Source organism: Alligator sinensis, unplaced genomic scaffold, assembly GCF_000455745.1.
Source record: "Alligator sinensis unplaced genomic scaffold, ASM45574v1 scaffold554_1, whole genome shotgun sequence".
NCBI classification, from domain to species: domain Eukaryota; kingdom Metazoa; phylum Chordata; order Crocodylia; family Alligatoridae; genus Alligator; species Alligator sinensis.
The window spans coordinates 596,004-621,316 of record NW_005842424.1 but is presented as its reverse complement, the minus strand read 5'-3'; the positions used below and the strand labels follow the sequence as shown (position 1 = coordinate 621,316).

The 25,313-nt window shown below is 44.7% G+C and overlaps 1 protein-coding gene across 5 annotated transcripts in view; it reads left to right on the top strand.

Annotated features, from left to right (window-relative positions):
• Positions 1-8: 8 nt before the first annotated feature.
• TBC1D9 (TBC1 domain family member 9) overlaps positions 9-25,313 on the top strand; it is a 78,080-nt gene continuing 52,775 nt past the window's right edge. For 3 of the 5 annotated variants that reach the window (XM_006030125.2, XM_025211695.1, XM_025211694.1), the window contains exon 1: positions 9-249. In XM_006030125.2, coding sequence (XP_006030187.1) covers positions 123-249 — 127 coding nt within the window. In that variant the 5' untranslated portion in view covers positions 9-122. Of the gene's footprint in view, positions 250-24,584; positions 24,604-25,313 lie in introns of those variants that run through there. The other 2 variants (XM_025211696.1, XM_025211697.1) reach the window with 2 other exon arrangements.

Sequence of the window (25,313 nt, the reverse complement as noted above, 5' to 3'; positions counted from 1 at the left end):
CGGCCTGCGTGCGGCCGGGGCTCGGTCGCCTCCCAGCCGGGCCGGGCAGCGCGTTTGATGCGGCCCCCGCCCCCCGCGGCGTGCAGGACTTAGGCGAGCCGCCCTTTGTCTCGGCCGGGAGCATGTGGGTGAACCCCGAGGAGGTGCTGCTGGCCAACGCGCTGTGGATCACGGAGCGCGCCAACCCGTACTTCATCCTGCAGCGGAGGAAGGGGCACGGCGGCGATGGAGGCGGTGGCGGGCTGGCGGGTAAGGAAGGGCCTGGCACGGGCAGGCAGCTCGGCTCCCCATCCTGCCCCAGCTCGGGCTCTGGGCCCGGCACGGCTGATCCCTGCTGCTGGCAGGGCCCGTGGGGCATCGCGTCTGCCCTCCCCCGGGGCATCAGCCGCTGCCCTGCTCCTGGCGGCAGCCGTGGACCTAGGGCCGGGGCGCCTCTGCCTTCCCGGCGCTGGTCGGGGAGCGGGGAAGGGCTCTTGTTTGTCGGGCTGGGAGCTGGGGCAGCCGGGGGGCAGGTGCTGGGGCGCTCTGCCAAGGGAGCCCGAGCAAGGCTCCATCCTGCTGAGGCGTCTTCCTGCCATCTTTGCTGCTGTCAGTCCTTGCTGGCATGGCAAGAACGGCAGAGGCTTCCTTCAGCTCCACCATAGCAGTGCCCCGGGGCTCCCACAGCTAGAGCGGTTTGTGCCAGTTCCTTTCTTCCCCTGCCTCGACTAGCTGGTTTGAAAAAATGATCATAATCGCAGATAAATCCCAGGGGTCAGTGATAAGGCCGCGGCTTTGGTTTGGACCCTGTTTTGTTCTTCGGGTGCTCTCCATCCAGCCCGTGTGTGTTCTTGCAAGGGCTGCTGCCTTTTCCTTCCTAGGGTATTTGGACCTGGCTTGGTCCCTGTTTGGCTTGTATTAATAAGTAGCAATTCTCTGAAGCGCTGGGAGATTTATATGCCAGGGATTATTTTATTTACCAATAGTATTCATGTAAACTTTGTAGAGTGTGTGTGTGTGTGTGTGTGTACACATATGTGTGTATATGTGCACGTGTGTGTATACCCCCCCCCCCGTGTGCATGTGTGTGCAGCAGACAAGTTTCTTTGGGTAAACATGATATCTTTTATTAGACCAAGTAGTTGGGAAAATTGTTCTTTGCAAGCTTTTGGGCACAAACACCATTGTTCAGGAATAGGGAGAGAGAAAGAGAGTGTGTGTGTGTGTGTGTGTGTGTGTGTGTGTGTATTCAGCAAGCCCTACCCATTACTTATCTGTAGATGTAGACTGAGTGGATCTCCTTGACAAATACTAGATTGACTCTCATAGAAGATGACCCTGATTATAAGACCCTGCTCCCCCCCCCCCCCCCCCCCCCCCCCCCCCTAAAATTAGGTTTTATATATGGGAAAATTACAAATTTGTTACAGTTTTCCAGGTGCAGAATCTAATTACTGGAGGCTTGCCTTAAATGTGTCCCTTTCCCACTGCTACAGCAAGGAAAATAAATCTAGGGGGTTAGGCATCTCCCTTGCCCTCTGACCCCCACCCCCCAACTGGTTTTACTTGCAGCCCCTTTCTCTCCTCCTTCCTTACGGTCAGACCTGGCTCTCCCTGAGCACGTGGAAGCAAGAAGCAAATTTAAAAACACTGACCTTGAAATCAATATACTTGTAGTAATTTGCATATAGTACCAATAGGTTTAGTTCATGCAGAATTGATGCATTTTCTCTTTTTTTTTAAACTGCTGCAAGTTGTAGCACAGGTATTCTATAAACATACTTTTAAGTAGCATTTTGGCACCTACTTATTTAGAGTACAAACTATGCATGATACTATTCCAAAACCAAAAGGCTCATGATTTACCATATAGCTCATTGGTCTGACCTGGGCTCATTGGCCTGTGCCTTGAAAGGCTGTTAAAAAGAGTCAACAGCCTCTGAAGCCATGGTGACCCCATAGTTTTGTGTGTGTGTGTGTGTGTGTGTGTGTACACTCCAGATTAACTCCCCTACACACACACACACTGTTCCCCCCCGCCAGTTAGCCACCAAATATTTAAGGCTGGTGAAGAAATGGGAGTCATTGGAAATGGGAAAGAAAAGCACAGCTCAGCTGTGGGAATGAAGAGGAGGACATGGAAATATATTCAATTTAGTGACTGACCATGACTTGGAAAAAGAGTGATTGGTGAGGGAGACTGCACTCAATGAGCACTACTATATAACTTATTCAGATGGGTAGCACTAACCTGTCCTTGTAGTAGGGTCCTATCTGCATGTCTGCCCAATATGGCCCATGTGTTTTGTAGTCCTGCTCAGTGTTAGCTGCATGTAATCAGCTTCATAGTTGGCTTTCATTACAGAGCACATACTGCTTTTAGCAGCAGTTCAGAGACAGACAATGAGGTTCCCTTGTATGCAAATGTTAGATGAGGGGAAGTTTGCATGCATATTTGGTGGTAGTAGCTTGGTGCTAGCTGCTAGATAATTCTGTAGACTATGAAAATTGTTACTATTTGAAAATAACTTGTAGTCTAATAAAGCATTTTTTCAAGTATACAGCCACCCTCTGTGTATAGCCGGGACTTCTTTTTCACCCATCAGTATTGTATATTTATTAATCTACTTATTTCCTCCCTAGAAAGTAACTGAAATACTGCTTCTATTTGGTCATGGTAACCTTCCAGCAGTTGCTCCATATTGGCTGCTAGCCTACCCACTAATGAAAATTACAGACAAGAGTGACAGTTCTATTTTAAATCCCTTTTTCCCCTCAGCAGTCGGTTTCCAAAGCATTTAATGAAGAACTCTTTGCATGCTCTACTTGGGCATTACACAATTGGTTATGATTCCTTCCACTATCCTACTAGAATGATTAAGGGATTGGGAAATATATCTATCATGAAATACTTGAGAAGCTGAATCACTTTAGCTTAACAAATGAAAGGTTAACGGGTGACTTGATCACACACTCTTAAGGCTAGGGACAGAAATGCACATAAACCAGTATAAGTGATTGGAAACCAGTTCAAATCTGTAACACAACAGAAGTTCAGTGCACATAAACTGCTTTCAAAATGGCCAAAACCTGTTTAAGATGATCCCGGATGGATGTAGTATCAGTTGTAACCTATTTAGGTTAAATTGGTTTATTGAACTTCTGTCCCAGATCCCCTCCAGATTCAAGTTAACTCACGGTGCCCCAGCATCCCAGGATACTTTGCACTCCCTGTCCCCAAACTCTGCTTTGCAGGGTGGGTAGGCTAGCCTTGGTTGAAGTGGTCTGCTCCATCCAGGCAGAGAAGTGTGCTTTTGTGCCCCCCAGCTTCTGGCGTGGGCCACTGCAGACGTGGCTGCATTTCCAAAATCAAAAGCACATGCCTGTTTGCTTGCTTATTGGTTCAGTCTAGGTAGCTTAGACTAATTTGCAAAGATTGAATTGAGCCAGCCTTAGGCTTTTAAACTGTCTTTACTTAGTCTAAGTGATCATAGGGAAGTGAAATTTGGTAATAGAAAGGATCTTCAGTCTAATAGACAACAAGATAGAAAGATCTAGGGCTAGAAGCTGATGCTGGACAGGTTTGGACTACAAATAAGGCACCATTTTTAGCCTTTGGAACGCTTTATCAAGGGTTGTAATGGATTCCTACATTAGTGGAAATCTTAAAATCAAGGCTGGAGTTTTTTTCTGTCTCATTCTAAAAGGCATTCATCCAGGGGAGCATTCTAGTCTGTGTTATACAGGGGTTATGGCAAAGGTAGTGAGCTATGTAACTAGTAAGGACCCTGGTTTTCTCTGCTAAAAAAAATCATACATTCTCTGATTTAAAACCCCCTAAAATCTGTGCTTTTCCATGATTAAAATAAAATTCCCTATAGAGAGATGGATCGATATCTCTCTATCCATTGAACACAATGTTTTATTAACATATTTACAATTTTAAAGCAATTTAGAAGCCTATCGGTGGCTCAGTCACTATAATAAATACATTCTAAATACCTATACCTTTTGGGGTTTGATTTTTGGGTTTTTTATCATGGCAAATCAGAGCTCTCGCTGCCCCTTTCACTCACCAGGATGTGGGTCCAGCTGAAGCTATCCCTGTCCGTCTGTCGTCGTTGTCCCCCCCCCATGCTTTCTGGCACTGAGCAGCTGTGATATGCTGGTTCTTTGCCCATGCCAGTGCCCCTCACTCCCCACCCCCAGCCCTGCCAGAGGGGCCCCCCAGCTGCCAAGGCTCCAGGGCCAGGGACCAGGGGCTGCAGCCCCCAGCCTCCCACAGGAGCACCTGAGCCCCTGCTGCCGCATGTGGGAGACGGCGGTTTCTGTGGCAGAGCACAGAGCCTGGCTCCCCCTCCCCCTCCCCCATGGCCAGCACATCCAGAGTGAAGCCCACGGTGGGGGGGGAGGCAGATGCGGGCTTGGGGGTCCCCACCTTGCTGCCCTTCCCCCAGGGCCTCCATAGCCCAGCAGGCAAGACCCAGCGTGGCTGGGCAGAGCAGAGCCAGGTGGGGTATCTCGCTGTTGCTGCCTGGAGCCCCATGTGGCCATGGCAAGGCACCCCCTGCCTGCCCGACAGCAGTGGAGGGCACAACCCCGCCTTGCTGCTGCCAGGCTGGTAGGGGCCACCTTGCCATGACAGCGTGGCACTTACGGCAGCAGCACCAAGCTTCCCAGCCCCACTCTGCCCTGCCGCACTGTGTCCTGTCCACTGGGCTACATAGCCCTCAGGGGTTGGGCAGAGGGTGAGGAGTCCCGAGTTCACCATGTACACAAATCAGGGGGGCACATGCCCCGTGATGCCCCTCCTCCCTGGAGTGCATGAAGTGGGGCAGCCCCCCTGCCACTCCCCAGGCAAGCCACCTGTGGCCCCATCCCACTCCCTGCTTGGGTCCTGCAGCTGCATATGGCCCCAAGCCCCATGCACCGCTCAGGCTGGGCAGCACCCCCAGCCCTGCCCAAGTCCTTCTCTCACACGGGGGGCCTTAATTTCCCTTCCCCCGCCAGACTTACCTGCAAGGTGCTGCTCTCTAGGCTGCCTGATGGCCATGTGCGTGCATATGTGCACATGGCGCCCTCTGCCTGACCACCCTCCTCCTGCTCCTCCATTGTAGGCTGGAACTCTACCATCCTGCAAGGGGAAACCCACTGTTTCCTGTGCTTTTTTCCCTTAAAGGAGAAAATCCAGGTTTTTCTCCTTAAAATGAGAAAATCTGGGTTTTACTGGATTGCTCCATGACAAACAGAAAATCCAGATCCCTGATAATTAATTATCTCCTTATAGGTAGAGGCAGTTGTTGGGACCATTTGGTATACAGGTCAGTCCTGTATGTTTGTAAACTGCTATTCCTGTAGATTGGTTTCTGTAGATTGAGAATAGCTCCAGTCTCCAATCCTGCAAATTGACTACCTGAAATGTCACCTCATATGGAAGTGTAGCAATGGTGACAAGTAGCCAGGCCTTTTCATTGGTTGCTATATTTGTTTTTCATACCGTTGACTGTTATTCTGGGTTTTAATTGCTGATTTCCAAATGTTTATACATATGCAATTTATTGTAGCCTTTTCTAAGGGACATATTGAGAGCATCTCCGCTCAACAGATACTCAAAGCACGTAGAAGTAGTCTCCAGCAAATTGTTAGTATTAACATGACCATGGACAAGGCAAGGTTGGGTTCCATTGCAATAGTATGTGGTCCAGGTCCCTGGCAAAGCTACCTAAAATACTCTTTTCCAATATGTTCTGATGGAGATGGAGCTTGGGAAAAAAATGATCACATTTGGGATGGTCCTGTAGCATTACTGCAAAGTGTGACAATAATCACCAACCACAATATAGCTGGCCCTTCTTAAAGAAACATGGTAAAGGCCATTTCTTAACGAAATAATTGTTCTTAATGCTTTTTAAAGTTGAAACAATGCTGAATTTTGGTCAATTAGATTATCCAACTACATGCTCTAAAATGTGGTCTACCACTGAGTAATATGTGAGAAAACAAATCATTCATGCTTAACAGCAATTGGAAATACTGTATACAAGGCTCTCATTTTGGTGGGAGGGATTTGCTTTCAAGGAAAGGAGTTTGAGAATTTTCCTCAGAAATATGTCCAGAAATATTGGAGGATGGGGGTTTTGTTCTGTAATGACTTCTAATGACTAGTGTTTCCCTAGAATTAGCTCATGAGAAAGTTTGGCTGGATTTTCAAAATGGCATTTGACTTACAAATTGGCAAGAAGAAGGACGTGTCAAAATGAGAAAAAAAAAATTGCTGATATAACTGAAAGTCTGGATTTAAGCTGATTTAGTTAACAGGGGTTTTCCCCTGTTTTAAATATTCATAATTTGATATTGTTCTGGATTGAGTTTAAGTACTTTCATAGAGAGCTACTAGGAAAAAGGACCACCTTTCCTAATCCCTAGGAACAATGGAAGTAACAATGAAATTGTGGCCGAAAACTGGGATGCTTATGTGTTATTTCAATTCAAATAATAATTTGCTTAAACCACTTACAAGCAAGTTTAACTAAATGACTAAAATTGATTCTTAAGTTAAAATAGGTGTCCACCCAGTCTTTTGCATCAGTTTAATGATCTTGTTTTAAAAATTGAGTCAAATTATATCAGTGCACCTTTGTGTGGACAAGAACAAGTAGGAAATATGAGTTGTTTAAGGGTTATTTATCTTTATCAAAAATGGAAATGACTTCTGCTAAATTGGGATTTAATAGCTCTTCTGTAACTTTGCCCTTTATCTTATATCATCACATAAATCTCTCAGGGTTTGACTAAAAGCTTACTTTCATAGTTTAAAAAAAATCAAAGGTCAATTTAACATTGTTTATAATGAAATAATGTCACTATTTGTACTAGGCTTACAGTTCTGCTCTAATATAGCTCATACATTTGATTTCCACCCCCCTGGGCATGACTTTTCATCTTCTTTGTTTATCAACATGGCAAAAGCCTCTTTTCTATTATTTTATTTCAGGGGAGTATGCATCCTCTTGTCTTTGAGTTTTCTCTCATTTCCCCCTCACTTCAAACTTGTACTCAGTTACCTATTTAACTACCCCAGTTCTCTGCCAAGAAATCCTTGACCAGCTTAGCAACAGACTTGGATGGGTAGACACTTGCCGTTTGGTAACAACGTGAGGTGTTCCTTCCACATGTGGGTTGATTTTTTTTTTTTTCCTTTTTAAAGGAATTTTAAACCTATAATAGCTAAGACAGTAGAAGTTTAGAGGAAGGAAAGAATTTGGATTTTCTCCATATCTGATATGCAGTTAACGAGCTGCCTTAAACTTTTATAGGTAAAATTACTAGATTTTTGTTTTTGTTTATTTTCTTAAAATAAATAGTAGTGCTTCATTCTAAGAGCAAATTGATTTATCAGCGTTGATCATTGTTTAAATCTATTAGATTAAAACAATATCAACCTCTCTATATACTTATAACAATACTTGCCAGACTGTAATTTGGAGAGACCGCTGTAGCGATGTAATTGGTATTCTAGCCTCTTAATTATTACTGGATGCAATTTGTTTCCAGTGCAGAGGTAGAGTCTGAGGTTGTGGTTTGATAAGATTTCTTTGTGTAAACCTGAAGCAGACAAAGAAAAAGGAGCCTGTGTTTTTTCCCTGAAAATATGCTTCATATTAAATTATCCTTTCCTTTTTCTTTTTTTTTTTTTTAAGTTCTGAATTGGTAGGCAAGGAGCAGGTTTGGGGTTTGTTTGCAGAGAGCCACATTTGTGGAATGAATTGTGGAGTGAAATGTTTAGGCTACCAGCTGGATCCCCACGCGTATGAGAGTTTATTGCAAGCTAGAAAGCAGTGCTGGAAGTCCATGAAGTATTACCAAAGATTTTTTAGCACCTAATCTGTAGAGAGCAGATGAAGATCTGCTGACTTCTGTTCTGGTGGGCACACCATCTAACGGTGCATTTGTCTGTTCTTACCCATTTTGTGGTGGGAGATGAGGAAGGTTATGTTGCTTTCATTGGAAAAAGGAGAGACACTAAGTTGGGCAAGTTGGTGCTAAATGAGTGCTTTGTTTATTGTAAGAGTCCCTCATTCAGGATAGAGCAATACATAGAGCAGTGGGAACCAACTTTTTTAGCAGGCGTGTGATGGATTAAGCCCCACACCTTCTCTGAGTGCCACTCCAATCCTTTTACCCTGTCAGATCTGCTGATCTGCTCCCTTCCTGCTGGTCTGCTTTCTACTCCCTGCGCTAGCTGCTGCTGTGCTCCTTGCCCCTCCTTGATCTACTGCATGCCACACAGCTGCCTGTGCCATTTGTGGCATATGTGCTGCTGTGTGGCTACCCCGACATAGATGTTACCTTGGGTTTGGAAAAAGGATTCTGTTTTTTGCCAACTAAACTCCGGGGTTTCTTTTGGTTAAGGAAAGGACTGTTTATAAACCCTTTTATTTTTAGGCACTTTTTCAAAGATTGGTCTCACCAAGTTTATTACTTGCCCATTTGAATAGCCATTTTTTCCTTTAACAAACATCAGGTCTGCTTTGTTGTTTTTTTTTTTCTCCTCCTGCTTAGCTTGATCTGTTAGGTTATTTCTACAACAAACTTAGTGTACTCATAGTCTTCAGTGCGAAAAACATGCTTTGTGAAGCCCGAAATAAAGCAGTTGCAAATCATTGCAGAGAGCATATTTCATGTGTGGTACTGTTCCTTCGTTCATCCTCCCTGTCCCAGCATTGGTTCACACAGCGGAAACGAATCCCCTCTCCTCCTTTTTGCCTCCTACTTCTACTTCCATCTGTTCTCTGGTGTTGGAGAGGACTACTTTACCGTTCCTGCTAAGGTTTCTTATGGGGATCCTTTACTTCTTCACATCAGTTGGGTTCCACTTGAGGCTTCATCTGGTAGTCGGTGTGTTGGGCAATAGAGTGCGTACCTCCATTGGTAGAGCACACACCAACTGCTGAAACTTCCTTAGCCTGACAAAGGGTTTTTGAACCTGAAAGGTCGCCTAATTGTCTGCCTACCTCCATTGTTTCCTTTTCATAATGGCAGTGACGAGCAGTTGTCAGTAACTTCTTGGATGTCTTCTTTGTTGATAGACTCTTTCCATCAAATAACCAGGACCTTTTATAGGTGCTTGCTGTTGAAGACATCTGTTTTCCTGTCTAGCACTTTAGTACACAAGTTGGCAAGCTCTGGCCTGCAGGCTAGATCCAGCCTGTGAAGAGGTCAAGTCCAGTTCACAGACGTCTGATCCAGCATGGGGGATTGGCATGGAGCTGTGCTCTGCCACCCGTCTTCTCGGCAGCGCTCTTATGTCTTGTGGAGTCTGCTGCATCTGTGCTGCAGAAAGGCCAGGAGTCTGCAGCAAGCAAAGTGCAGATGCTACGGAGCAGAACGAGAACAGGCAACCGGTCGCTGGGGAGGAGGCAGAGACTTCTGGCCCACAGTCACAACCAGGTCACAAGCTACAGCCCATGCTGGCAAAAGGCTGCAGGTCTGTGCTTGAAGAAATCTCTAGTTCCCACTGCCTTGTTTTAGCACTGAGCTGAAAATCCTCAGTTTTGTTCAGGTACTATATAGTTTTGAATTCCCTTTTTTATTCAATCTAGCGAACACCTCTTCTTATCCTTGACGACACTTCTGTTTTAAGGGCTCTTTTGGTTAGTATGGTAGAACACTCTTAACTTCTTGATGTTTTTGCTCTCTAACTTGATGTTACTTCCTGGCATCTGGGTTTCAAGGATGTTTGCTATGCCATCATTGATCTTTTTTCAGCCCTTGTTGATGTGCTATTTTTGTCAGGCTTTCTTTCTGTCCGTGGCTTTCTAGAGGTCCTGTTTGGTGCAGTGACGTGAGCAAAGTCTAGGCCTTGTATAAACTTGCCACCTACCCATCAGTAAATCAGGGTTTGTATGGTCAACACACTCTTGTCTAGTCTGTGGCAGCACCAGCCAGCAGCAGAGCAGGAGTGTGACCCTGTTTCTTGCCAGTATCTGCAACGAACCACTCTTGTCTAGCTTTTCATCTTTACAAGGTACCTCCCACCTCTCTGTGGGACCTTGACGAGGTTGACAACTTCAGTGCTGACGTAGGTCTGCAAAGACTGTGGAGGTGGAATCGATGAGCCACCAATCTAGGCATAGTTCTTTATGGTTCCTAGTTTGACGTCTGGTCTATACAGGATCTCTAGAGTCTGAATCCACCAGCTGTTCCTCTGTGAGTCTTTTCTTTTTCATCCTGTGAGGCGTCTCATAGTAGACACGTGATCTATAAGAGAGGCGTGTGACTCCTCTTCTGTGAGATCACCCCATTTGTGTATTCTGACAATGATTCCCTGTTTCCGTAGTTCAGGAGGGTTTTTTTTTTCCTTAGACAAAGTTCACTGAACTGCAGTTAGTTTCATTAAGCAGGCGGTATCGAGTAGGGCTGTGTGAAACGGCTGTTTCAATTCTGTTTTGGACTCAGACGTTTCGGAGGATAGCGATTCATTTTGGTGTTTTGGATAACTGTCCTGTTTCATTTTGGCCAAATCTATTTTGGAGGTTTGGCTCTGCTGGTGACATGGGGCTGCGTGGGGCAGGCAGCGGCGAGGAGATCCTGGCGTGGATCTCTGCTCCCTGTGGGAGTCAGGTCACGTGGCAGGGATGCCCCGTTTCCCGGTTCGATTCCCCAGCTCTGATCATTTCCCCCAGCTCTTCCAGGGGGGTGTGGGCCCCCAATCTGCGCGCAGGGTTTCTGCAGGCTGCTGCTGCAGGCTGGGGCGAGTGGCAGCTGCTTGGTGTGCCAAGCGCTGGGAAGACTGCTTTGCTGCCTCTGGCCTCAGCCGGCAGCCTGCTGAAACTACATGTAAGATCAGGGGCCCACACCCCCCAGGAAGAGCTGGGGGAAGTGATCAGAGAGCTGGGGAATTGAACTGGGAGCTAGATGTCAATATCAGAATAGTCCTTTTTCCTCCCCTCCCCACCTTCTTAGCTTTTGTTTCCCTGCAAACCCACCTCCGAAACGCTGAAATTCACCAAAACATTTCCAAAAAGTTTTGGAGCCTTCCGATTTATTTCAGAGCTGTTTCAGAGCCTTTTGATTCGATTTGGATTCAGTGTTTTGGGTGCCAAAACGGCCTGAAACGCCTCCAAAAATAAATGGCTGTTGAAATGTTGCACAGCCCTAGATCAAGCGTTTCTACAGTATTTCTGCCATGATTTGATTGTTTTGTATTCTCAGTATTTTGATTATTGCCTGTATATCTGACAGCTGGATTGCATCAGTGATCGTGTCAGGGTGTTGAAATCTGCTTTTGAGACCAAGCTTGGATCTGTTGAAGATTTCTTTGAAGTGCCCTGCTCTTCCATTTCTTGTTCTACCTTAGCTGTAAGCATTTTTCTATCCCTATTCTTTTGTTCAAATATTTCTGCACAGTTCAGATCTCTTGGTAAACAGCAGCTTCTCTGCTTATCTCTACTTATGTCTGATTTTTATTTTATTTTTTTTTCTCTGAACTCCTTGTGTCCCCAACATTTCATTAGGTTCAGTATTCAGTTTTCCTTTCAGTGTGTTTCTTTCCTCAGAGAGGTGCCACATCCATTGGCTTGTTCAATTACAGCTCTGTCTGTGTTGGTATCTAGCTGAGATTGCAGCAATTTGAATCACAAGATCTCGAAGAACTGCCCATTTGAATGTCAGCTCCAGTTTGTCTCACCTTCCTATGCTTCTGCCAGTGCCTCAGATCTGTTCCTCGTTTCAGTGCTAGTTTGGTACTGTTTATTTGTGTTGCCAATTTGTGTCTCAAGTCAGTCTTCCTCAGTTTTATTTTCAGTTAGACGTTACACGGATAATGATAGTTGCTGCTCTCTGCGGCTTGGTATGCCCTTCTACCTTGGAAAGGTGACTTGAATTTCAAGCTGAAGCATATACAGATGATCTGAACTTTTATTTCGCTCTCTGGTGAGACCCATATTTTGCTATGTACGTCTGTGTGAAGGAACATAGTTGCTGTAAGAACTAGCTTAGTCATCAAATAAAGTTCAATGAGTTTTTCACCATCTGATAGGTGATTCCCAGCCTGTGCTTCACCAGTACCCTTTCCACTCATTGGTTATCGCGTCTAACTCTGGCATTTTAAATGCCAATCCAAGATACAAATCTGTGAGACAAAGGTGTAACAAGACCTCATGGCTGGAGGTTGGTTTAAACTAGAAGTAATGTCAACATCTTTGGCAGCAAGGTTATTAACCGTTGAAGTTGCTAAACACGTTGTTGGACTCTCTCCATCCTTGCAGATATTTTAGTCAAGATCGGATGTTGTTTTTTTCCTAAATGATACGGTCTCATCCTAGAATGGCTAATATTCTTAAAGCAAGAACTCAGTATTTGGGGATCTGCCCAGATGATTCCTGTGCTGCCTTCTGGCTTTTTATAGCTATGAATCTGTGTCTTGAAAGTCGGCTAGCTAGGCCTGGATTAATCCCAGGCTTTCGCCCTTTGTCCACTTTAGGAGTTAAATATTTTTTAAGTGTGTTTATTTGATAATATACTCAACACACAGTTTGACAAATCCACTTGCTAATGGAGAGCAAGAATCTTTCCATGGCCAGTGTAGTAAGTTTTTAAGTTAACAATTTTTTTGTGCGGAATTTAAACTTTCATCTCCAAAAAGGTGCGTTTAGCTCTTGGTTGCAAAGATGACCTTCAGAAAAGTGGTTTTCACTTTCACCACACTGCAGACAGGTCCAGGACTACTACTGCTGCCAAGTAGCAGCAGTGGCAGTAATTAGACTTGGGTTCATTTCAGCATGGATATTCAGATCCCTGTGGGCTTGCTGTAACCTGTCAAGAGGCATATCTGTTTTGTATGATGACTGCTTGGGAGAAAGGTGTGAGCAGCAAAGATAAATGCTGAAATTTGTTATCATGGGAAGAAGATTTAGAAGAAAATCTGAAAAGGGTTAGACTAGGGGTGGGCAATTATTTGGGCTGGAGGGCCACTTAGGGATTTTTGGTGAGCTGTTGTGGGCTAGGTCAGCACCCCTTGGCTTCCCCTGCAACAGTTTGCCGAAACTCTCTAAGTTGCTCTGTCCCACGCTCAGCCGGGCAGATGGGACGGGGCCACGGGCAGGGAGGGAGTGGGATGGGTGGGTGAGGCTTGGGCTAGGGCTGGGATCGGGATCATGAGGCTGCAATAGCATAGGGCTAGGACAGAGCTACAGTCTGCCCCCTGCGTGCCCCTGTGATGGGCTCTGGTTCCATGGGCAGGAGCATGCAGGGAGTGGATTGCAGCTCTGCCCTGGCCCCACACTGTCCATGGAGATCACCCTGGCACCCGTGCAGGCAGGATGTGCTCAGCCAGGCAGAAGAAATGGGGCTGCAGGCAGGGAGTGGCATTCGGAAGTGGGATGGGTAGGTGGATCTGGGGCCGGGGCTGGGATCAGGATCACAGGGCTGTGACAGCCTGGGGTAGAGCTACGATCCACTCCCTGCACACCCCTTCCCATGGAACCAGTGTTCATCGCAGGGACATGCAGGCAGCAGATTGTAGCTCTGTCCCAGGCCCCAGCCCTGCACTGTCACTGCCTGGTGATCCTGATACTGGCCCCATCCCGTTCGCCTGGCTGAGTGCACCCTGCTGTGTGGGCTGGTCTCCATGACCTCACCCATCTACTTTGTCTGGTGCCTAGGCAGCAGGGCTGGGTCTGGCGGCAGCGCTAGAGACTGGCAGCAGCACTTAGAAGGAGCTGCTGCCAGGAAGTGAGTCTGACCACCACACCACTCCAGCTCCGCTGTGTGTCTGGGGGTGGTGGGGTTGGCTACATGCCCCACTGTCCCCTGTTCCTGGGCCAGGCAGGAACAGGGGACCTACTGTGGGCTGAATAAAATCCGTTGGCAGGCCATATCCAGTCTGCAGGCCATATTTTGCCCACCCCTGGGTTAGGCCATGTTTTCACAGGAAAGGTCTTTTGGTAAAACTATATGCTAACATTTAAACCAGTACAGATATAAGTCCTGCTTGTGGACACTGTTGTTGGAGTTTGAGGGGTTTTTTTATTTCAGCGTTGTGGTTTGGGGTGAGATTTTATATTTTACACATGTGCACACATGTATGCATGTGTACACTCACGCGCGCGCACACACATACATAAAACACATACGGATATAGCAACATCTCTAACTGGTAAAACTTTCCCATGAAGACAATGGTTATAGATAGATATCATACTTACCAGTCTCCTTTGATATTGATGCAAGTTGATATACTTTGCATCTTTACATCTACATATTTCTGTAGTAATACAAAGGTAGGAAAACTGCTCCAATTTTAACCATTTAAATCAAGGTCAGAGTTATGATTTAGCCACTGTATATTGCTGCAGGATAACACAGACCTATCAGTTATGGTGTAATAGCTAATGCATGCTCCTGAGCAGCAGGCCCCTCTCTTCTTCTGAAGTAGTTAAAAGGTCTTAAGTTAGAGATGAGATGCAGAGATCCTTCCCTTTTCAAGAACTGTGGTGAGGGAGAATCTTCATATGTATCAGACCCCTAGCAAATTGCTGATACTTTTTTGTTTCCAAGGGTCCTGAGATGCAAACAACTTAGCCTGGGGAAAAAAAGAGATATATACCACATTAGCTGCTTCCCACCGTGTATATACCACATTAGCTGCTTCATGGGTATCAACTTGAGTGCATGCTGCTACCTTGCAGTAACGCTGCTATATGCTCTTGGCCTTTATACATTATTTTATTCTCTTCTGTAAGCCTCCCTGGGCCTTTGTTGGGAAGGGCAACATATATATCTAACAAATAAAATAAACACTGAACTCTAGTATCCCACAAGATAACCACTCTCTCTCCAATCTTTGTTCTAATCCTCAAAGGGAATTTACAAAACACCTTTCACAGGCAAGCCTATGAACTTCACTTCATTAACCTACTAGATACAAAAAATCATGGACTAAATATAGACATTGGATTTATAGCACATTATAATCTGCATCTAATCATTATAACCTCTGATGCCCTAGGAAGAGCACAAAACAACTGCAAACACTTCCTCTTCCTGAAGAAGGATGTTTGTATCTGAAAGCTTGCAAAAAGAATTTTTCCAATGTTTTTAGTTGGTCTAATAAAAGATACCACATTTACCCAAAGAACCTTGTCTGCCAAACTCTGGTAACATACTTATCTTTTGCTGAGGGCTACACTACAATGGAGCAGCTTCTGCTTACTATGGAATTAGAGCATGCACACAGGTAGTTTCCACAGAGCAGCTGATTTAAAGTAAGACCCTACCACCTTTAATTTCGCAGCAGACAAGGTATAGACATATGAACAAAGTCAGTGGTTTTCAACCTGGGTTCTGTGAAACCCTGTGTTTCCATGATTGGTTATCAGAGAGTCCGCAAAGAAATTGGGGGTAGCAGCAAAGCAGGCCAGGAGGCAGTGTGCTGCCATTATGAGGCTGGGTTGCCTGGCTCCATGTCAGTCTCTAGGATTGGGGTAGATGTTCTGTGGAGGAGAAGTGGTGCGAAAGGATTCCATGGCTTAAGTTTAAAAACCACTGCCCTTACTTGAATTTGGGGGGTGTCATGCTAGTAAAAATCAAAGTGCCTTCCTTGCTCCTCAGAAATGGAGGGTGGGAAAAACTGGGTTTGTGACCAGGAAGTTACTTTTGGACCTCAGTGTGGAAGCCTAGGAAGTTTCATCAGGCTAGGATGTTCAGTTGTGCAGTGAGCAGGAGCTGATTCACTTTTTGAGAATGCTGTATAATATTTATTACCCATCTACTATTAATGAAGTCATATGCATGGAGCAAAGGAGATTTGGATGATGATGTTAACTATGGAGCTCTGAATGTTGTTTACGTTGGCCCTTAACAGACGTGACACTGCATAACACCTTCCTGTAATAATAAAAATAAATGAGTGAGCTGATGACACAATCAACCACGTGGACTCCCTTAGGAAAGAAGAGCAAAGTAATGAATCATTATAGTGACTAAGGAAGACAATGCTAGTCTCCTACTACATATCTTAGATATTTATTGTTAGGAATAACTATTTTATCACCCAACAGAGAACCCTCTCTGAAGATCAGATGTCATTTATTATGATGATTAGTATAGTTTGAAATCAACTCAAGTTAGTCAAGCCCAGGCCATGATGTAAATCCTTAATGATGCTTCATCAAACATCATCTCAAGTGGTGACAGATGAGTTAATTCTACAGACCTACATGGTCCTTAATTCCTTTGCTGTAATGTGGAGAAGGAAGTTTGAAATAACTATTATCAGCAAAGCCCCTTCTGTGCTTATGCTAAGCCATTGAAAAGGTAGGGGCCCATCAACTTCTTTTTCACATGTTGGAGGCTATTAGAAAATACCCATTTTATCAAGTCTTAATGCTGCACACTGAGAAGTAAAGTGCCTGTATTGAAGAACAATTTCCCTAATAAGGGGCCTGATTGTGCAGTCTTTCTGTGGGACCACTCCCCTTAGTCACAGCAGTGAGCAGTTTAAATGACTAGGCCTGCTGAAGTCAATGGGACTTTCTGAGTAACATCTCACCAGCATGACTGTTGGGATCACAATTTGTCTCACTAAATGGCTCTTAATTCTGCTGGGATGTGCAGTTCTGGACTAGTTCATATGTTAGTGACTTAAATGCAGTGCGGTTGTTATTTAAACACCTAAAAAATAGCAATTTCTTCCTGAATTTGTCTTAAAGAATTGATTGACATGCTCATTTGTGGTTATCTTGATCTGAAGGATGAATTGCCTTCCTCTGCCCTACCTGCCCTCCCACTTCAATTAATATACAGTTAATTGATGTAAAATGTTGATGTAAATGTTACGAAAGAAATTTGAGTTACCGTATTTACTCAAGTACAAGCTGTGAGGCAGGCAGCTATTGTGGCTCCGATTTCTGGCCCCAAGCCTGCCTAGAGTTGGAGTCGCAGCAGGCGTCTCCTTCTACCTGCCCCCCACAGCCTCTGCTCCTCTCCCCTGCTTACCATCAGGGGTGGCACCAGCCCATGGCCCGCAGCACATGGTATAGCTCCTGGTCCAGCCACACACCTGTGGTGAGGTGGCAGCACCTCCGGGCTAGGGACAAAAGTTGCACATAAACCGGTTTAAGTGGTCAGAAACTGGTTTAAACCTGTAACGGAACAGAAGTTCAGGTCACATAAACCAGTTTCAAAATGGCTGAAACTGGTTTTAAATAAACCTGGTTGAATGTAGTATCAGACTTAACTGGTGTAGGTCAAACCAGTTTATGAAATGCTGTCCCAGACCCCTTCCTGGTTCAAGTTAAATCACAGTCTCCCAGCATCCCAGGATGCCTTGCGGTCCTTAGCTGGGCTGTTTGCTCCAGAGAGCAGGGTTGGCTGGCTGAGAAGGGGGTGGGGGTGGGAAGTTTGGCTGGGGACCACATCCAGGTCTGGCTGGAGTGGAGGAGGCAGGGGGTGTAGGCAGGCAGGCTCAGGTGGAGGGGAGGGAGTGGCATTTAAATCCCTTCTCCTACCCGCACAAGACCCCACCCTGGGTCTGCTTGGCAAGGGACCAGCAGGAGATCAGCAGACTCTGCCCCCTCCCACCTCTGGCAGAGACTCAGGCAAGCAGTTGATAAGGGGAGGGGATGTAATTCCCTTCAGCTCCTCCAGACCATGGGGGAGGGGGAAGAGGCCAGGGAACTGGGGCTGGAGGGACTGTGTGATCACAGGGCCAAGGCCTGCAGGACCAGACTGAGAGGTGGGAGATGTTGGGAAAGACCTGGCACAATCATCACATGTACATGCTGGAGACGAAGCTAAGGGAATAGGAGTGTGTCCCAGGCTGCTCCTGCTCGTGTGACCAAAGAAAGCAAAAAACTACGTTTACATTATAAAGCCGAACTTGTAAAAGGTGGGAGACGAGAATACCTAAGCAGAAACAAAAGACACTGAATGTATGAGTCCTCCCAAAGGTGCTATAAGTGACAAGCACAGTAATGTCAAGGTACCCGAGGGGGAGAATGAGGTGCAGGTGAGCCTTTAAAAACCCAAGTAGAGATGAGGCCTGTGGGATCTCCACTCTGACACCTAGGCCCACCTGCTGATTCTCCAAGAAGGATTTTCTGAATACCTGGCTGTAAGGAGACACTCTGCCCCCAGGATTGTGTGAACCTTGTACAAAGCTTTCTCTTCTCTTGTTGGTTTATTACACGAGCTGTGTGCACTCTCACTGCCTTTTACTGGGCTATATCTTAGTTTAGGTGTAGATTTTTGGTTCTTTGCGTGCTTGAGGTTGCAAATTGCTATTTTAAATGCACGCTTGCTTCAGAGAAAGTACTATTGTTGTTCAAGCTTTTATGAATTCAATGCCACTACCTTTACCCCCACCCACCCCTCTCCTCAGCCTGGCAGGCACTGCCTCTCCACCTAGGCAGACCCAGGCTGGGGTCTCGTCTGGGCCAGGGAGGAGACTCTAACCCCCCACCCTCCAGCGTGCTAGCCTGGGGCTGGGGCCTGGCCATGCGACCTCTGCTCGAGCCAGGATAAGGGAAAAGCCTTGGCTGGGAGGCATGTTCTAGTGCCCCCCAGCTTCTGGCCTGGGCCACTGTAGTCATGTGGCTGCGTTTCCTGAATCCAAAGTGAATGTCTGTTCGTTTGCTTCTCAGTTTAATCTCTGCAGTTTAAGACTAACCTGCAAAAACTGAATCCATTCAAGCTTGGGCTTTTTGACTGTCTGTACTTTGCCCCATTGTTCCAGGGCCAGAGTTGCAACTACTGTTGTATGGCTGGCTAGGTCAGAGCTACCACGTGCTCCATTCCCTGGGCTAGAGGCTTGACTGAGTAAGTGGGGTGGTGGGGAGCAGGGAGGCAGAAGCTGAGGGGGAAGGCAGGTAGAAGGGCATGTAGGTGCTGGGGGGGGAGGCAGCAGGAGACACAGAGGGCTGGGGAGGAAGGCAGCAAGGGATGTGGGCATCGGGGCGCACAGCCACAGGGGAGACAAGTGTGTGGGGGGTCAGGGGTCAAAGGGTCAGGCTTCCCCTGCTCTTCTTCCCGACCTGCGCATCACCGCTGTCTTCTCCACTGTAGCGGGGTTGGGGGGGTGGACAAATTTAAGAAAACCCTCTAATAATTAGATGCCATACATAGACAGTAATAACAGATTTTATAAATTTTTCCATGTACGGCATCTAATTAGTGGAAGGTTACCTTAAATTCAGTCATCTTGGATTTGGGTAAATCCAGTATCTTTTATTTTGATAGGCCGTGTATAAAATCAGAACAGTAACATCAGTAGCAGAAAGAGCTCTCTTATGCCGAAATGCTGCCTCAGCTGCTTGCTTAGTGTAGCAGTTTCCCACACTAAGCAAAGGCCCTAATGACTATGCTTGCCAAGGTGATGGCAGCTCAGTGCTGAGAAGGACTTAATGTTGGTTGCATGTTATACTGGATGCTGTGGAAGTTATGGATCACTGGGGACTGAATTGAGAACTTCGAAATTTGCTGAGTGAAAACTTCCTAGTTGAACGTGAAACACTGCAGTCTGCTCTTGTCCAAAGGTTTTAGTTTGGTTTTTTTTGACAAATAACTTGTGTGATCCTTTGTGTGATACATTTATGGCTGCCAGTGAATTTCAAGCTTAAAAGATTACTGTTGTTTATCATTTGGATTACTATGCCTAAACTGCTTTGGGATACTGCAAAAAGTTACCATGTAAGTCAATTGAGCTCCCTGATCCCATAATCAAATCTAAATGTGCAAAGTCTTTATCCACACAAATCCTCCTCCTCTTTTTTTATGGTGTAGGGCAGTGTTGGCCAACGTGCAGGGGTGCCCCAGGTGGCCTGGGTACCTTTGTGGCACATGGCAGGCTGGGGAGGGGAAAGGCAGTACAATGGCAGGGAAGGCAGGGAGCAGAAAGCAAAGCAAGCCATTGAGCAGGGGAAGACATTGGGGAAGGTGTGGGGCTAATTTGTGGCACACCTGCCAAAAATCTTGGCCTCCACTGGTGTGTGGGTTGATGTAAATGTCTGTGAGTGATTATAGGATCCAGGCCTTAATCAGAACATTGTTATGATCATGAAAGGGAAGGAAAAAGATGCCAGAAGACTGTCTTATCAAAACTCAGTTTTTTTTAAGCTGGAGGATTGCTTTTTTAAGTACTGTGCTAAAAAGTCTTCTTGGATGGACTAAAATTGTTTATTCATGGGAAAGTGAAATATGCTTTCAGTTAAAATGCAAGTTGTGGTGTAGATATCTGCAAAACATTTTACTGAAAAAGGCAATGCAATTATTCATTCTGCTTTAAAAAGAAAGAACAAAACATGGGGACTAGAAACACTTTTGTGACGAATGCTTATGTCTGAATGCCTGTGGCTAGATGACCAAAATCTGTGGATATCCAAATACCAGAAGACATATCACGGCTACTACAGGCTTTTGTCTTTATATTATGCAGGTTTCTATAGCAATAGTATCACATGTGCCTGACTTCTATTTTTTCTTCCTGCAAGGATGCCAGGCACCTGCATCTTCCATTGATTGCAATGCTATTTGTGGGCAGTCAGCATGTCTGAAAACAGACCAGCATCATCTGTGAATCCAAATGGGAGGAGAGCACAGTGACATCAGGGTTGTCTAAATCTCCTGATACCTTCAAACCAAGACTTATTATCTTTCTGGAAAATAGATAGCTTTAGTCAAACACAAACTTTTGAGTTCAGTCTGGGGGTAACTGAGTAAAAATAAATGGCCTGCGTTAGAATAGATGATTTAATGGCCCTTCTGATTTTTTTTTAACACCCTCAAAATGGACTGTTTAAGAACACCTTATATTGTGTTTTGTGCCTTTAGATATACCGGTGCTGACTAGTCTCTTATCTGTTAACTTCTGTTATCAGATGCCTAATGGCATGGGCATCTTTCAACCTGCCAGACGCATGAATAAAATGCTGTAGGATGCCTTTCTTCAGGACAGGAAATTCTCTGATCTCCATTTCCTGATGATTTGTTTCTGCTGTAGATAACTCCCACTAATAGAAGTGTAGGGGCACCAAGTTTGTGAGAGATGCGGGAAACTTGGGGACACCAGTGAGGGACATCTGAGAACTTTGGGCACCAGTAGCCTGAATACTTTAAGTGGGCAATATCAGATTAAATCTGTACTTTTAAAATATGTAGTTTCAGGCACTAGAGCGGTTTTTCCTATTTTTTTTTGTGATTATACAATGATATTCTGTAACATCTTTTCCCTGCCTTTTGCTGTTTGCCAATTACCCAATTAGAGGTAATTGACTTACCCATAGCTGTCTCAAAGTAAACGAAAGATAAATGATTTTCCTCTTTTTTTCCCCTCTCACTTATAGTCGCTTTTAAAAATGACTTGTAATAATAGTAGGAAAATAAAAAACCTCAGAAGCACTTGTAGTTTTATTTTTTCCTTAGTGAAAGTTTATAATATCCTGTAGTACTAACTGTGGCTCTGATCCTGTAACTGACTCCATGCAGACAGAGCCCTCCAGTCTGCTTGTCTATAGTAAGTTGCAGAATCAGAAGAATATCAGTGCAGCATTTCAGGCTCAGAGCCTGCAAACTCTTTGGCATGCATGTCTAATGGGACTGCTTCCAGGCATAAAGTTGCTCATCTGTGTAATGCTAGCTGGGTCAGGACCTTTATTCATTAGAAACTTATCCTACAAGTCCTTACTCACTTGAGAAATCCATGCTTACAAGAACCACTCATGTGAATAAGGGCTTGCTGAATAGTAATATAATACTCTTAATATCTGAAAGCCTTTATTTAATTTGTTGTAAGAGTGCTAGTAACATGACATTATGAAATAGTGAAAAAAGTCAGAAAAGTCCTTGCCTAATAATTAGATAATGCAATAATTAATTAGCTAACTGACTTGTGAAAAAAGGATATTCTATGATTTGGTGAACAGATTATTTTAGGTAAATTAAGGTTGTAATGTAGATTAAGAAACATATTCATGGTCTTGTTCAGTTTCATATTTTCATTTGAATTTTCACAACTAGTGTTTCAAATGTAGAGTAAAAGGACTTGCACTAAATGAGTTAACAAATTGAGTCAGGATTTTCTCTTTATGTATGATCACTTCTTAACAAAATTATGAATTATATTCTATTTATAATTAAAGCACAAGAGCTAGCTCACTGTGGTGCAAACGCACTGTTAAATAACCTGATTTGGACCGCTACTTCATGTCCTTGACTTAAAATACAATGTCTGCCGATTCCTTTCCCTGATGCAACACTTCTGATTGACGGTTTGCTTTTGAGTATGATCACTTCTTTACAAAAATGCCTCAGAAAGAAGCAGTATAGAAGCTGCATCAAATATCTGCATAAGATAACTGATCTATAGTATGGAAAAAATAAATGGTTTTATAATGCATAAGGCTAGATAAACTATTTGTAAACAGCAGATTCCTAAGTTATGTTTCTTGCTATCAAAAGACTATGCAGTTGTGTCAGTAAATGTCTAGTAATAAAACACCTGTGAAGACTGAAGATTTAAAAAGCCAGAGATTTTTTTTTTAAACACTTGGGCTTTCTACAGAGTGCTAGGAATATTCCTTCATCCGTCGAACCCCAGCAGTAGCCTGTTTGCAGTCTTTTTTCTAGTTAAAGATGGATGGGAAAACCCTCGTAGCACTTAGCATTTTACCTCTCTTCTCTTCCTGAGAAACCCTTGCTCTGGCATATTGATGCTAGTGAGACCCCTTTTTCCAGCTTTCTCTGCCTTCTTTGGAAACAGTGCTGGGATGATGCATCACTCTCTTTCCCCCTCTCTCTTTCCTCCACTTCTAATAGCTTAGTGGGAAATAGGGATTCTGGCCTAACGACATTTCTAACCAAGTGACTGGATTTGTAATGTCCCTGTGTCCTCAGCTCTCAGGGTGTCCCAGTTTTCAGTTATGGCACTCTCACAGAGTTCGTGGCAGAACTGGCAGGACCACCCACACATTATGTCAGCTTCAGAAGTGTTGCATCAGGGAAAGGAATCGGTAGACGTATTTTAAATCAAGGACATGAGGTCGCAGTCCAAATCAGGTTATTTAACAGTGCGTCTGCACCACAGTGAGCTCTTGTGCTTTAATTATAAATAGAATATAATTCGTAATTTTGTAAAGAAGTGATCATACATAAAAGAAAATCCTGACTCAATTTGTTAACTCGTTTAGTGCAAGTCCTTTTACTCTACATTTAAAAAATTGTGTAGCCGTGAAACTTCAAATGAAAACTGGAAACTGAACAAGCCCAAGAAAATGCTTCTTAATCTACAGCAAATAACCTTATTTGGCTGTTGCATCACATCTTACATATTTAATGCTGTAAAAAGGCATGTAAAGTTGTAACATAAAATGTCTTAAGTATAAGCCGTGGGATATGTTTTCTGGAAGTACAGAGTAGAAACCTTTTCATGGGGCAAGTCTACACTTTTCATTAATGCACCTTTGCTAGCGCATGTTAAGTTTAGCACCTCTAATATGAGGGCACCTATACACGTGCCGTGTATTGGCAGCCCTGTGCTTAAAAAAGGCAGTGGGGGCACTTGAACTAAACGTCATCAAAGGAGGGACACTGATACACGAGATGCAGTGTTGCTTTAATTAGAGCAGCTCTCTGAGCAGCTGCCTCAATCCCCACCCCTGAAGCACATGTAAAAATGCCTTTAGGTAGTACATAAAGGTGCACATTAGCCTGCGCTAATGCACAGTAGGAAAGGCAAACAGTTTTTTTGTGACACAGTGCTCAGTAGACTAATTCTATTGCACATTAGTACGTTAGTATATTTTTTGCCGTGACACGCTAATGTGCAGTAAAATAGTCTACTGCACATTATAGCGTCTTATGTAGATGTGACCACAGTGAAGTTTAGCACAGAAAATGTTGCTGTATCCCCAATATAACACAGTTATATTGCACAGTTGAGCCCATGCTTATAATTAAAGCATGCATAGCACTGTACATGTGCTTAACTCTAGCTCTAAACCAGGGGTGGGCAATTATTTCCAGTGGAGGGCTGCTTACTGAGTTTTGGCAAGCCATTGAGGACCTCATGACAAGCAGCCAGGGGAAGATAAATGTTAATTTTCTATATTTTTTAGGGGTCCCACGGGCCAAATAGAATGGCCTGGAGGGCCGCATCCAGCCCACGGGCCACATTTTGCCTACCCCTGCTCTAAGGTCATGGATACCTAGTTTGTGAATCAGGGCTTCACTGTTGAACTGGCTGAATGGTAGCAAATGGTGTTTAAAGGAGAGGAATGTAAATAAAACACGTTTAAAGGAAAATTTATAAACTATTTTGCCCATTGGTTTCAGGAAGGAGTTGGAGTTACTTAAGAGCAATTGAGAACGTTCGGTGAAGCCATCTGGTTAGTGTATAGCCATAGTCACAAAGACAAACAGATAAGGTAGATGCGTGTGTGTGTGTAATGAAGAACTGTGAGCAGGCCATTTTATCCAGGTAACGGCGTGTTTCTCTTATTCGCCCATTTTCTGTTCTGCTGGCATCAGCAGCTAACGTTCTAGCATGGGAATGCAGCATAGCTGAGAGTCCTTCCACAAACAATGAGGCTGATTGATGATAATGCAGAGAGAGGAGAAAACACAGTTTAGGTAAATCTATACAAGAATTTTTTTCTAAATGCATCAAATTGGAGAGAGATCCAGTCAAGGGTGACTGGTGCCTCCTGAGACACCGGAGGGGGGCACAGTTTGTGGATGGCAGTGGGGTGGCGCGAGCAGTGACCACCCACAGAAGCTGGTGGCGGTGGCAGCCAATCTCAGGGGGAGGGTGGGGGCACAGGCCCCACACAGACTTAAGAAGAGAGGCTGAGGGAACTGGGCTTCTTTAGTTGGTAGAATAGAAGACTGAGGGGGGATTTAATAACAGCCTTCAATTATCTGAAGGGTGGTGACAAAGAGGATGGATCTACACTGTTCTCAAGTTGCAGCAAGGGAAGTTTAGGCTAGATATAAGGAAAAACTTTCTCACTAGGAGGGTAGTAAAACACTGGAACAGGCTACCCAGAGAGGTGGTGGAATCTCCATCCTTGGACATTTTTAAGACCCAGGTAGACGCAAGCCTTGGCTGGATGCTATAGTTGGGGATGGTCCTGCTTTGAGCAGGGGGTTGGATACTAGATGACCTCCTGAGTCCCTTCCAGTCCTCATTTTCTATGACTCTAAATGAAAGCCTGCTAATGACTGTACATTGGTTGTGGGTGGGGGAGTTGCAAATGCCAGTTGAAATTTGCGGAATAAAGGAAACCACCAAAGGGAAAGAAAAGGCTTTTATTCTTTGTCTCCTTATGATGTGTAAAGTA